The sequence below is a fragment of the Ursus arctos genome, unplaced genomic scaffold (assembly GCF_023065955.2).
Source record: "Ursus arctos isolate Adak ecotype North America unplaced genomic scaffold, UrsArc2.0 scaffold_36, whole genome shotgun sequence".
In the NCBI taxonomy this organism is placed as follows: Eukaryota; Metazoa; Chordata; class Mammalia; order Carnivora; family Ursidae; genus Ursus; species Ursus arctos.
In genome coordinates this window covers 15,811,819-15,825,114 of record NW_026623050.1, presented here as the reverse complement: position 1 = coordinate 15,825,114, position 13,296 = coordinate 15,811,819, and the positions used below count along the sequence as shown (strand labels likewise).

The 13,296-nt window shown below is 43.3% G+C and overlaps 1 protein-coding gene across 1 annotated transcript in view; it reads right to left on the bottom strand.

The window, feature by feature from the left end:
* Positions 1–1,625: 1,625 nt before the first annotated feature.
* SLC27A2 (solute carrier family 27 member 2) overlaps positions 1,626–13,296 on the bottom strand; it is a 46,107-nt gene continuing 34,436 nt past the window's right edge. The window contains exons 6-10 of the mRNA XM_048219119.2: positions 11,829–11,919; positions 9,754–9,952; positions 7,771–7,868; positions 3,112–3,242; positions 1,626–2,088 (exon numbers count right to left, since the gene is read on the bottom strand). Of these exons, the coding sequence (XP_048075076.1) occupies positions 1,912–2,088; positions 3,112–3,242; positions 7,771–7,868; positions 9,754–9,952; positions 11,829–11,919 (696 nt within the window). The 3' untranslated portion in view covers positions 1,626–1,911. The remainder of the gene's footprint in view (positions 2,089–3,111; positions 3,243–7,770; positions 7,869–9,753; positions 9,953–11,828; positions 11,920–13,296) is intronic.

Sequence of the window (13,296 nt, the reverse complement as noted above, 5' to 3'; positions counted from 1 at the left end):
CATTAGCTTCCATTTTACATGCTGACATCTCCTAGTTTTATCCCCAGATTATTTTGGTGCCTGTAACATCCTATCTGTGCACTGACTACACATTTCCAAACAATATGTTTGAAATTGGAGACCTGTTGAATGATTTACCTGGATATCAGCTTCTGTTTTTAAAAAATATCCATTTGTACCTTCAAATGATGATTTGTGCAGATATTTTTATAGGCACAATTTGTGACCCTTCTAAAAGAGAAAAATTAGTCTTTAAAATTGATTGTCTGCCGCAGGTAATGGCTTACTTTTATGTATATGCACGTGAACCCAGGTATTGAGACTACTGTGCTGGTGCCTCTATCCATCACAGTGGGGCCTCTGGTACCTGGCGAGAACCACAGAGCTCTGGGGAAGTGGGAGGCTGAGAAAGCCATCAGGCTGGGAGGGAGAGTTTCTTTTTTTTTTTTTTTAAGATTTTATTTATTTATTCGACAGAGATAGAGACAGCCAGCGAGAGAGGGAACACAAGCAGGGGGAGTGGGAGAGGAAGAAGCAGGCTCATAGCGGAGGAGCCTGATGTGGGGCTCGATCCCAGAACGCCGGGATCACGCCCTGAGCCGAAGGCAGACGCTTAACCGCTGTGCCACCCAGGCGCCCCTGGGAGGGAGAGTTTCTGAGTTTCTAACTGGAAAGTCTAAAATGTGGCTCAAAGGTGGTCAGGCCCCAGTAGGCTCTGGTTACAGGCAAACTAATGTTCTGGATAACAGTGTAAGTGTTGACCTCTCATCTGAGAACACACCCTTTGACATAACCTCTGCTTACAACCACATCCACTTTAACAAGTTCAGAAGTCACATCATTGCACAATGTGATTTTTTCAAAAACAAAGTGTCCAAACCCTCCGTCATCATGCCCAAGGGGCCTTGGTCCTTAAACAGGCTGTTTGGCAAGAGATCGGCCGTGGAGGGAAACCAGCTCAGGTTTGAGAAGCACATGGGACTGGGGGCTACTAACTGGATATCGGGGACTTATCTGGTCCACAGATACATTTTGTTCAGGTACGTGGAAGTCTTATAAAATCTGAGGCTTCACGTTTAAAGAACCGGGGATTCACATGAATAGCTGGGTTTCTGTTGTCTGAGTAATCAGATCTTAGAAGTACCTGAGCTGTATTCCCACATGACAATAATCAGCTAACTGACGTGAAGTACTGGCTGCCCTCAAGTTTGCCACATTCGTGACCTATGTCTCTCAACCCCATTACTAATGTGAATCCTGAAGACAGTTGAGTGTACGACCCTTGATGTAGTTAAAAAATATCTACTAACACTTTCTACATATAGAATTCTGATGCTGTTGGCCTGGGCTCCTTCAAAGCCTCTAGGTGGCATTCGCACCTGCTGGAGAATGCAGTTTGTAGACAGTGGTCTGGATGCTATTAGGAGGGGAGAGTTGGCCTCACACTGGAGCTGGATTTCCTTTGGACTGTTCATTCGTGACCCAGCCCCCTCACCTTTCAACTTCTTGCCACTTTTATTTTTGAACCTAGAATGCCATTATCATTATGAGTGAGGACACCGTGTGAAAAGTTGCTCAGGTTTGCATTGAGAGTAGAGTCAGGAAAGAGACAATGCCCTCGCTTCTGTTGGCATTCATCTATTTTATTATATATTTTAAAAAAATAATGCACCCTCTAACAAGCTTGCTCTGCAAATATGAACGGTAGGTGCAAACTGAAAAAATACTTATCTCTAAATATTTTCACATGTGAAGGTTCAGGTGTAATTTTAAAAACCCTCCCCTTATTGGAATGCATTAAAAAATTGCATCTCACAATCTTCAATCAAATTAAGGTTGGATTACGTCGAGTGGCTGTACTAGGTTCATTCAGTTTCTTTCTGAAAATGTGAGTTAGCCTCTTAGGAATATTCAGAGTTTCAGAGCTTTATTATTAATGGCATTGTAAATGTCCTCAGTCATCGGCACATACATTTCTGCTTTGTCATCCAAGAAATATAAGGCATCTTTGATGACGGCAGGGTTAAAGCCCTCCTCCACGAGGGTCACTTTGCGGTGTTTAAAAGTTCCAGTGATCTCAATGGTGTCCTGAAAAACAGCAAACAGTCCACATTATTGGAGCGTTTTGTAAACAGTTGGGATTCAGGGCAAGGGGCAGAGGTGGGGGGGTGGCTGGCAACCCACAGACATCTCTATCTCTGGCTCAGGGGGAAGCTGTGAAAGGCAGTTCTAAGTATTGATACCTCCTGTTTGGTGGTGGTGGGGGGCTGTGGAGGTAGTTTTTTATTCCCCTGAGGCTTTAAAATCACCTGTGGGGCAGGAGGGGCTGCGGAGGGTAAAAGGCAGAGCAGAGCTGAGCTCCAGGTGTTACTAGAACAGCCTGATATATGGTGGGGTGGGGCTAGGGATCATCTACACATGGACGCTTTTCTTTTTCTTCGGCTGATAGGTGATGGCTGATCCGAAGGTATTTCAGTGTTCATGTCTCTCAACCATTCTCGTCGTAAAGCAAATGTCAGTGCTTTATGAACATCACCAGATATAACCCTGTAACTTCCACAATAGCAGGTAATCTAATATTTCTTTTCCCAAGCCTTCAGCAATAGGCTCATAGCTCTCATAGTCCAAACGTGAGCGTGTTAAGCTAACCGATGGGTTAATGCTTGAGAAAGGGAAAAAAAAAAAATCCCTCTGGTGGTGATAGTTAAGCCTTGGATAGTTCCAACCGGCTAATGGTGCCCAATTAAATTTCGCACCGTAGAAAGGTGTAGAACTTCAGTGGATTTTTCCATTCTTTAAAACTGGAAACAACAAATAGGAGGGTCGGAGCATTTCTGTTTTAAGTGGCTGGCATGCCTCATCAAACACAGACTTCGTGAGTTATCTGCTAATACTGCTGCTGAGTGAACTGGTCTGTCATTTTAGGGGAAAAGCGATCAGATTTGGCTTCTGCAAGTTCTATTTTCTGGTATTTCTGCTTCCTTGTTGATCTTCCAGGGTAGGGGTAGTGAAACTTTGGTTAATAGGGTCGCCATGGTAGAAGGGAGTTGTTCCCTAAGAGACAGCAGTCTCCGAGAGAGGATAATTGAACTCGACAGCAAGAGGTCTCACCTGTATTCTTAGAAACCGGGGCCTTGCATAAGTGGGCAGGTAATCAGCAACATGGGTAAAGAGTTTCTTTCCATCGAATTCATGGTTTTCCTTCATTTTGATCGCGGCCATGCCAATTCGACCCTCATGACCTAGGAAGAAAGTGAGAAAACATTAGATGCGTTGTACTATTTATGATGCTTTCCTGGTTCAAAGAAGAGGGGACTGAGAACATGACGACACGGGTTTCTTTTGGATAACTGGAATTTTTATTTCTGATATATGTTGAAGTGATAAAGTGAATATGACCACCACAAGAGCTATACACTAATTAAATCTTCTTTTTAAAGATTTATGTATTCACGTTAGAGCGGGAGTGGGCAGTGGCAGAGGGGGAGGGAGAGAGAAACTTTAGCAGACGCCTCACTGAGCTCAGAGCCCGACTCGGAGCTTGATCTCAAGGCCGTGAGATCGTGACCTGAGCTGAAACCAAGAGTTGGACGCTCAACAGACTGAGCCACCCAAGGGCCCTGATTAAATCTTTATCATATGCCAGACCCTATACTAAGTGTGCTTTATGGACACTTAACCCTCACAGCAGCCTTACCAAGTGGTAGAGATGTTATCTCCATTTTACAGACGAAAAAACCTGAGGCTTAAAGACATTAAGGGATTTGTTCAAAATCACACAGCCAATAATAGGCAGAGATTGTCTCAAGCCTGTGCTTGCAGCGGTCATCCTTCTGAGCGACCTACACGAAAACACCTGAGTGGGAGACTGGTCCCGCGGGCGGCTCAGGGGATTTGGTTTTCTGGACTCCCATGAAAAGTCCTTGCTCCCCTGTCATGAACCAGTGGACTCTGGGTGCAGGGTCAGGTCCGTTGTTCTTCAGGGCACAAACACCACCTTTGAGACTTATTTATTTAATCAAGTTTCTTAATAGCCCCAGCTGTCTGCATTTCAGAGAAGCCGTGGGTCGGGAGGGTGACGGGAGGGGCAAGGGGGAGCTGCTGTGCTTCCTCCCATTGATAAGCTTTATTCCCAAAGAGGCCGTGTCTCCACAGACACAGCAAATCCAGCAGCGCTTTCCTCCCCGACAGGCAGCAACGTAAGTGGAGAGGAGTTTAGAACAATTACTACGCTGTTTTCTTGTGAGGACAGTGGTAATTAGGTCTTATTACATCTCCTACCTGATCCAGCAGACCCAGTGGGAGTCTAGGTCCACTTCCCTGAACTACTTAGCTGTAATCAGAGAGGGGAAGGAGCCGTCCTTTGTCACCTGGGCCCCAGCTTTCGAAACCTCTCCCATGGTGATTGTGTGTTTACCTGTGGCCTAAAGAAGGTAGGAAACAAGAGGAAACATTAAAAGAAAGGAAATGGACCCCTATACAATTTGCCTCTTAGCTGAAGGAGGGAGGAAGGGCACCAGGCCCTCTTTCTCTAGGGGTCCTGGGGAGCTCCGTCGAGAGCACGCATCTCAGGAATCTTGAATGTCTCCAATAAGCTTCTTTTAGAATCAAGGCAGGGGCTGATGCAACAGAAATCTTCAGGGCTGACTGGCTCCTTGCCTCTTGCTCTGACAGAGGCAATGCCCAATGGAGATGCGAATAGCCCTGTCGGGTCTCAGGTCTCTGCCTGGGCTCCCAGGGGTTGGTTTGGGGCCAGTTTAGCTCTGGGGAGGTTTCACTTTACAGCTGTTTTGGCCAGAGTCTCCCTAGAGCTGCACTGTCTGGTGTGGTAGCCATTGGTTGGCTATTAAAATTAATTACAATAAAATCCAATAAAAAATTCCTCAGTTGTCCTAGCCACACTGGACGTGCGTAGCAGCCTTGTGGTGGTTACTGGCTACCATACTGGACAGTGCAGACACAGAACATTTTCATCATTGCAGAAAGTTCTGTTGAGAACAAAAACGTCTAGAGAGTAGCTGAGAAGTTCTGCTGTGACACCTAATAAAAGTCAACTGGACCCAAACTTTGGAGTGCCCTCCTGGTACAGCTGAGATGTGTGAAGGTCTTGCTGAGCTCTCTGCTGCTGAAAATCACTCTGGTAGACTGGCTTATTCTAGATAGCCCTGCCACATTTCTTTTTTTTTTTTTTTTAAAGATTTTATTTATTTATTCGACAGAGATAGAGACAGCCAGCGAGAGAGGGAACACAAGCAGGGGGGAGTGGGAGAGGAAGAAGCAGGCTCCCAGCAGAGGAGCCTGACGCGGGACTCGATCCCATAACGCCGGGATCACACCCTGAGCCGAAGGCAGACGCTTAACCACTGTGCCACCCAGGCGCCCCTGCCACATTTCTATGCTGGAATGGGGCTGGCTGTGTGCCTGGCAGGCCAGCTAGCTGCAGGCATGGCCCTGGGAATCACAGACTCTGAAAACTGAGAGACACTTCTCGGTTCATCTGTAATCTTTCAATGCTGCAAGAATTCTCATAGGACCTCACATGGACACCCAGTTCCTTACACGCCCCAGTCGCTGGCATTCCCCACCTCAGGAGACAGGCTTTTCTGTTGTCTGTCTCTGGTTATAGGAGACGTCTCAGGCTAAAGTTTGCTCCCGGGTGTTGCACACCTGCTCCTTGTTCTACCTGACTGCTTTACAATCATTCGAAAACCATTAGCCTTCTCTTCTTTTTGTTCTAGATTGGTGACTCCCAAACCTTACTGGGTGTTAGAGTCACTTGGGGATTAAAAGAAGACATGGAGAGTCTAAGTCCCAAGCCCTAGAGGTTCTGATCCATTAGGTCTGGGCTTTAAAAAGTTTCCCAGATTGAATCACCACACTGTACACCCGAGACTAATATTACACTGTACGATAACTAACTGGAATTTAAGTAAAAACTTGAAAGCTTCTCAGCTGATTCTGATGATTGGCCAGATGAGGCTTCAGTGCTTCTCAGAATTTAGTATTTTTTTTAAAGATTTTATTTATTTGACAGAGAGAGACAGCCAGCGAGAGAGGGAACACAGCAGGGGGAGTGGGAGAGGAAGAAGCAGGCTTCCAGCGGAGGAGCCTGATATGGGGCTCGATCCCAGGATTCCGGGATCACGCCCTGAGCCGAAGGCAGATGCTTAACGACTGCACCACCCAGGCACCCCATCAGAATTTAGTATTAAAAAAAAAAAAAATTGTGGTCACACACACATAACATAAAATTCATCATCTTAACCATTTTAAAGTGCATAATTCAGTGGTATTTCATACATTCACAACGTTGTGCAACTATCACCCGTATCTACTTCTAGAACGTCTTCATCAACCCCAAATCAGACTTCATTGTTTTTAAGATTCACTGGCAGTTAGTTCAGACAGAGCTCCCCAGGGCCCACCCCAGAGAGTCTGATCCAGAACGTAGGTCTGGGGTCGGCCTGAGAAATCTCATTGTAAACAAGCTCCCAAGTGCTGCTGCTGCTGGTCCTGGGACCCCACTCCGAAAAGCAGTGGATTCGATCCTTCCATTCTATTCTCCAGATTCTCTCACCTTCTCATACACATTCTTTTGTGTTGTTACCTAAATCCAGCATTTGGAAGTGCATGCAACATTTCGGGTGGGGTCCGTGAGAGCCCAGCATGCCATGATGGTGGACAACCAGTACACGCACCCTTGTGTGAATTCAGCCCAAGTCCCAACACGAGAAGTGTGCTGTACCCCTCACGCTCTGTGACCTGAAATGTGGCTGCACTTCCCATCGTGGCATTGCCAAAGGGTTGGAGGGGAACAGGCAAGAGAAAGTCTCAAATATTCTTTAAAAAATTAAAGATAGCACAAGGTCACGGGAAACCATCACAGCTCAGGAAAGAGAGACTTTTGGATTTCCATTTTGAAAATAGGTGAGAATCCCAAATACTGAGTTCTGGGGGAATACTAATAATATCCCTATCACCTTATATTTGGACAGTGATTTGGAGGTTTTAATCCTCTCTGTCATCTATAATTAAAGTGATTTCTTCTCATGACAACACTCATGTAAACATCTGGTAAACAGGTGTTGAGTATCTATGTAATTGAAATGGATGAGTTCTCTTGACAATCTCAACGGCAGGGCTGGCATTACCCCTAATTTTAGTGATTTGCCTGAAGTCAAACAGCCAGCAGGTACTAGAGCCTAGGACCCAAAGTCAGACCTCAGCACTCCCCACTCTGCTGGCAGAAGCAGATGTGCAGATGAAGGCTTGGTGACCCCACTCTGTGTGATGATTCTGAAACTCATGGGGTGGGCTGAGTTCAAGGACCTCTTTTAAAAGAAGTCTGGACAAAGTTAGCTCCTTTTCAGTTTTTTCTCCTAGCAACTATACTTGTTTTTATTTGTGACTCCCAGTTCAGAGGCCAAGGTACCATTTTCCAGCCATCAAGCCTGACGCATCTTTTCCCGAGGTGTGCCAAATGCAGTGTGGGACTCTGCATCTTGGAGAGATCCGGCTTGCCTGAGAGCCCAAGAATAGCTGGGAAGCTGAACCACAGGAGGAGGCCACATTCAGATGTACTGACTTGGCTGACTTACAATGGAATATAAATCAGACATCAGCCCCTTACTCCCAGGTGGCTGAACGAGATGTTTGACTCTCCAGCTGGCAGGCAAAAGTGATGACAAACTTTGCTCTGGGGTTAAAACTATGTTCAGTTACTATATGAATTTAGGCATAAGGTTTAGACTCATAATATTTTGTGCATACCTGGCACGGACACTCCGTAAACATTTACTTCTTGGACAAAATCGACCAGTCCTACTGTATCAGCGACTTCAGTGGTGGCCACATTTTCCCCTTTCCAGCTGGAAAAAAAGGCAAGGTTAGCAGAGGTTACTGGTGGTCCCTGGCCAGGCTGCCATGACAGAGCAGATGGTGTTGCCTCCAGACCTCTGGAGGGTTTCTGCACCCGTTTTCCCATCTCTTCCCCCAAATCCCCCCAACTCCGTCATGGGAAGGCAACCTGCTTGAGAAACAAAACCCAAAGGCATAGAACTAAATAATAAAATGTGAAATTCCAATCTCACCACATGAAACATGATACAAAGAATGATGTTGTTCCAATGTTGAAATACAGGTTTGGCCAAAGAAAGGCCCAGGAAGTAAAAAATAAATCTCAATGACTTTTTGTTGTGTTTAGGTCTCTCACTTTTCTTACTAACTTCGGTTGCTATTTAATTCAATTTAGTAGAATTTCGTCCTTGAATTTCAGGGTCCCATGGCAAAGGGAAAGCTCTGAATAGGAGATATACTTTATTTGCAGGGAGGTTATAATGTTAGTGCCAGGTGCTACTTGTCCACTTAAAAAAGTTAAAATTTGTCCTACGGTTAAAAATTCTTTAGATCTCCCAGAAGTATCTTTTTAGTAGCGTGCAGTTGGCATAAAATCATAGTATGGATCCTGAGTCATGGAATACTAGAGATGGGGCATAAAATCATAGTATGGATCCTGAGTCATGGAATACTAGAGATGGGGCATAAAATCATAGTATGGATCCTGAGTCATGGAATACTAGAGATGGGGCATAAAATCATAGTATGGATCCTGAGTCATGGAATACTAGAGATGGGGCATAAAATCATAGTATGGATCCTGAGTCATGGAATACTAAAGATGGGAGGAACCCTGAGGATCACTGGGACCCTCATTTCGAGGGTGAAGGAACCAGGGTTGAGAAAGGCTACCTGCCTTGATAGCACAGCTGATCAGGGGTAGAGGTGAGCTTAGGAGCTTGGGTCTCCTCATTCATACTCTTGCTCTTCCTACTACAGCCAGACAACTTCCACTCATTCATGCAAAAGGTAATCATGTGTGTCAAGCACTGTGGTAGGTGCTGGGAGTGAACCAGCAGACACAGGGCCTGGCCTCAGGGAGCTTACATAGGAAGGAAGCTGATTAAACCAACGTGTCATGAGGCAGGAGGACCATGCTGTGGTTGGGAATTCGTTTCACGGTCTTATTGTGATGACTGTCAATCTTCACGGTGCTGACTCGGGTTTCTGTGGGAACCACCTGGTTAGGGTTGGAGCGTGGGAGGGAGGGAAGCATGCGGGGCTCAGAATCCTTCACCTCCTCTTCAGCTAAATCAGCTCGACATTAGTTTGCATTTGATCTTATCTGAAGAAAGACCCCATGATTGGGAACAGTGTGAAAATCCCTGGCTGTCCTACAAGTGTCTGGTAATAACTGAGGATAAATGAGAGAAATTGGATGGGCTATTAGGCTCCAAACATCGGGCACAGGTTTTCTGCCTTTTTCTCATCTGGTGTTCTGCAAGCAAGTTGTCTGGGCATTGCACAGTGACACTTCCTGTGTTTTGCTCCTGATTTTCTGGGAATACAGAAGGTTGAACTGACACACCAAGAGATAGAAGGAAAAGCAGCGCTGTAGGCAAAGTAGAATGCAGTTCCAATTTAGGAGTCAGCCAAGGGGTGCCTGGGTGGCACAGCGGTTAAGCGTCTGCCTTCGGCTCAGGGCGTGATCCCGGCGTTCTGGGATCGAGCCCCACATCAGGCTCCTCCGCTATGAGCCTGCTTCTTCCTCTCCCACTCCCCCTGCTTGTGTTCCCTCTCTCGCTGGCTGTCTATCTCGGTCAAATAAATACATAAAATCTTAAAAAAAAAAAAAAAAAGGAGTCAGCCGAATTGTGCATGTGTTTGTTTTTGGCTCAATAATTCAAAGAAACCAACCGGAAAGTATCTCCAACTCGGTCATGGAAGTAGATGAAATTGTCATGGTCGATCATTAAGAGATCTCCACTGTTGAAATAGATGTCTCCTTTCTTAAAGACGTCTCTCAGTTTTTTCTTCTCTGTCTGAGTATTTCCTCCAGCATAGCCAGTAAAGGGCGTAAGTTGTGTGATTCTGCAAACAAGGAGTCCAACCTCACCTAAGACAGAAAGAAAGTAAATTGTTACTTTATCTGCTGGCAGCAGGCAAATTTTATTATTAACATTCTCTTAAAACTGTTGCCATACACTCAAAAAAGGACATCTTTACACACGGCCCTTAAACCTACTACCAATACCATTTTTTAACCTTACAGAGGCTGGCACTAAGCCTGTCTTCAACAATGAAAAAATTAAAGACTTTCTTTGTAATTAAAATACCCTCCGAAAACGTAGTGCAATGTTGTTCAAGTTGCATTTTCAGTTACCTTTGTTAGAAATCGTTCACAAAGCTAGCGCAACATTGACCTCATTTTCTACGTACAGTGGCAACATTCAGAGGCTTATCATTTCAATAATTTGCATATATTATTAGGAAACAGTTTTTGAACTTACAAACGGAAGATACTGTCTCCTTTACCTCAACCTTTAACTTTCTACAACTTAAGACAACTCACAAGTGAAATATCCCCATCATCCCATCTTAATTTTATGGCATTTCCAAGACATAAACTTATAAAATTCTCTTTCAATCTGTTTTGATTGACCAAATGCACAGATTTTCCAAATTCTAGATCTTGAACCTCCATATATATATATATATTGTTCCTCAAGCTGACCTTCAAATTCTCTGAAAAGTGACTGTGTTCAAATGATTTTTATCCCATTTTACAGAAGATATGCATATCCCTCATATGCATAACCCTAAGTCCTGCCAAAGGACATTGCCCCAGTTATTAAATTAACACTGGGCTGCAATTAACATATACACATTTTTTTCAGACTATTCCCAGATTAAAAAAAATTTTTTTAGTTTATTATTTGTTTTTCTTTCTCATTTTATTTTTTTTATTAACATATAATGTATTATTTGTTTCAGGGGTACAGGTCTGTGATGCATCAGTCTTACACAATACACAATAATAAAATGGAAACTCATTGGTTTTTCTATGCCTTTTAGAACTCTTGTGATTGGGTTTTGATCACATTTTATAAATAAAGTGGCTGACACATGTCTTTTTAAAAAAATCTAAATAACACCAAACTAAGGAAATGCTTTTAAAAACCTGTCCTTTCCTGCCATATATATTTAAGTGTGTGAAGTCTGGCTTTAATAGGGGGTTTTGGAACATGTAGGGTATGCCTGAATTCAGATATATGGGAGAGTGAGAGTGACAGAGGTCATGAGAATTTTCAATTAGCAACTTTGCTTTTTTCATTCCTTGATAGAAATGTGAAAAAATGCCTAGCTTTGGAGCAGAATAACACAATAAGAAGTGGTGAATGCTAAAGAACAAAAAACAAAGGAACCAAAATAACCAACCAAACAAACAAAACAACTGTTGCTATTGGCAACAAGCTGGCTGTAGGAAGGGCCACTTTCCATGCCCACATGCATGTATATCCATACATGTGATGCATACACATCGCACACACGCACATGAACTCTGTGCACTCAAATACAGAATTCTAGGTGGCCACACATTTGTAATTCTAAAAATACTAGTGTTTTTACTGAATAATGATTTACACACATCATTAGACAAACGCACAGTATTTTAAGCTGGGAGGTAAAGACCCTCTAAAGTGAACTATATTTTGCAACTGTAATTACATATCCCTTTCCACAAAATACCTCATAGTCAGGAAATTGTTAAACTAGGTTTCAAAGTATAATTATGTTACATGTAGTGGTAAATTAGTACCTTTTGGAATTTCTGTCACTGTTTCTGAGGGTACTTACATAAATCTCTTTTATTCTCCCACTTGAAAAAATTTTACCATGTATTCATTTTAGCAATGATATGTTAGTTCTTAACAGTCACTTGATGAAGGTAAGAAAAAAACCCAGGTTAATTGAACAAAACTCGCCCGTACCTTTGGGGACTCTGATGCAATATCCATTTCCATCTCGCACAGGCTCATCTTTCTCCACATCGTATTTAATCAGATCGTAGCTTATGACTTTCTAGCAAAATTAAAATATGTCATTTTATTTTATTTTATTCATTTTTAAAGATTTTATTTATTTATTACAGAGAGAGAGCGCGCGTCCACGCATGAACACAAGAGGGGGAGGGGCAGAGGGAGAGAGAGAAGCAGAAAAAACCCCCCTTCCGGCCCCCCACCCCCACCCCTGGCTGAGCAGGGAGCTGGACACAGGGCTCGATCCCAGGACTCTGGGATCATGACCTGAGCTGAAGGCAGACGCTGAACCGACTGAGCCACCCAAGCGCCCCAAAATATATCATTTTATTTTTTTATTTATTTTTTTTTAAAAGATTATTTATTTATTTATTTGACAGAGATAGAGACAGCCAGCGAGAGAGGGAACACAAGCAGGGGGAGTGGGAGAGGAAGAAGCAGGCTCATAGCGGAGGAGCCTGATGTGGGGCTCGATCCCAGAACGCCGGGATCACGCCCTGAGCCGAAGGCAGACGCTTAACCGCTGTGCCACCCAGGCGCCCCAAAATATATCATTTTATCATTTTAAATACAAATTCCTTCACATCTTTTCCTTTTTATTGTGGTATAGTACGTTAAGTACAAAAGGTACACATATCCTAAATGCCCAGCTTGATAAAATTACATATGGACACGTCCATACGTCACTACCACCCAAACCAAGAAAGAAACATTTCCAAATACCATCAAAAGTCTCCTCTTGCCCCTTTCTGTCAAATCCACCACTATCCTAACTTATCACCATCAGTTAGTCTTACACTTCAGATAAATGAGGTAAGGACACGAAGTATACGGTTTTGTCCTGCGGCTTTCACTCTGTATAATGTCTGTTACTCATCTAACCACGCTAATGTTTTTCCCCCCAGTGGTTTATTTTTTATTGCCACGGGATTTTCCTTGTATGAATATACCACAATTGATCTATCTTCCTATGAACTGGCAATTGGATTGTTTCTAGTTTTAGACTTCTAGAATTGGTACTGTTGTGAGCACTCTCATACATGTGTTTTGGTAGACATATCACAAGTGGGTTTTAAAAACCTGTATGTCACTGTTAGGTGTTTCACGTTCCCACACGTTTTCCAACATATTTAAGGTTCAGTGGTATAATTATTTCATGCCCATGGCTATAAGATGATGAAAACTCCACCATATTTCACATATACATTTCAAAGGCATAAGAATTTAAATTTATGTAGTTCAGTGAGACTAATATTATTTTCTCTACTAATATTCTCTACTCTTATTTTTCCTACTAAATATGACAGTATTAAGAAGTAATTATTAGCCAGGAAGACTGTGTCCATTTTAAATTTATATTAGTGTCTATATGATAAGTTAACCAATCATATGCTTTCATAATTTAAGCAGATAATCATTA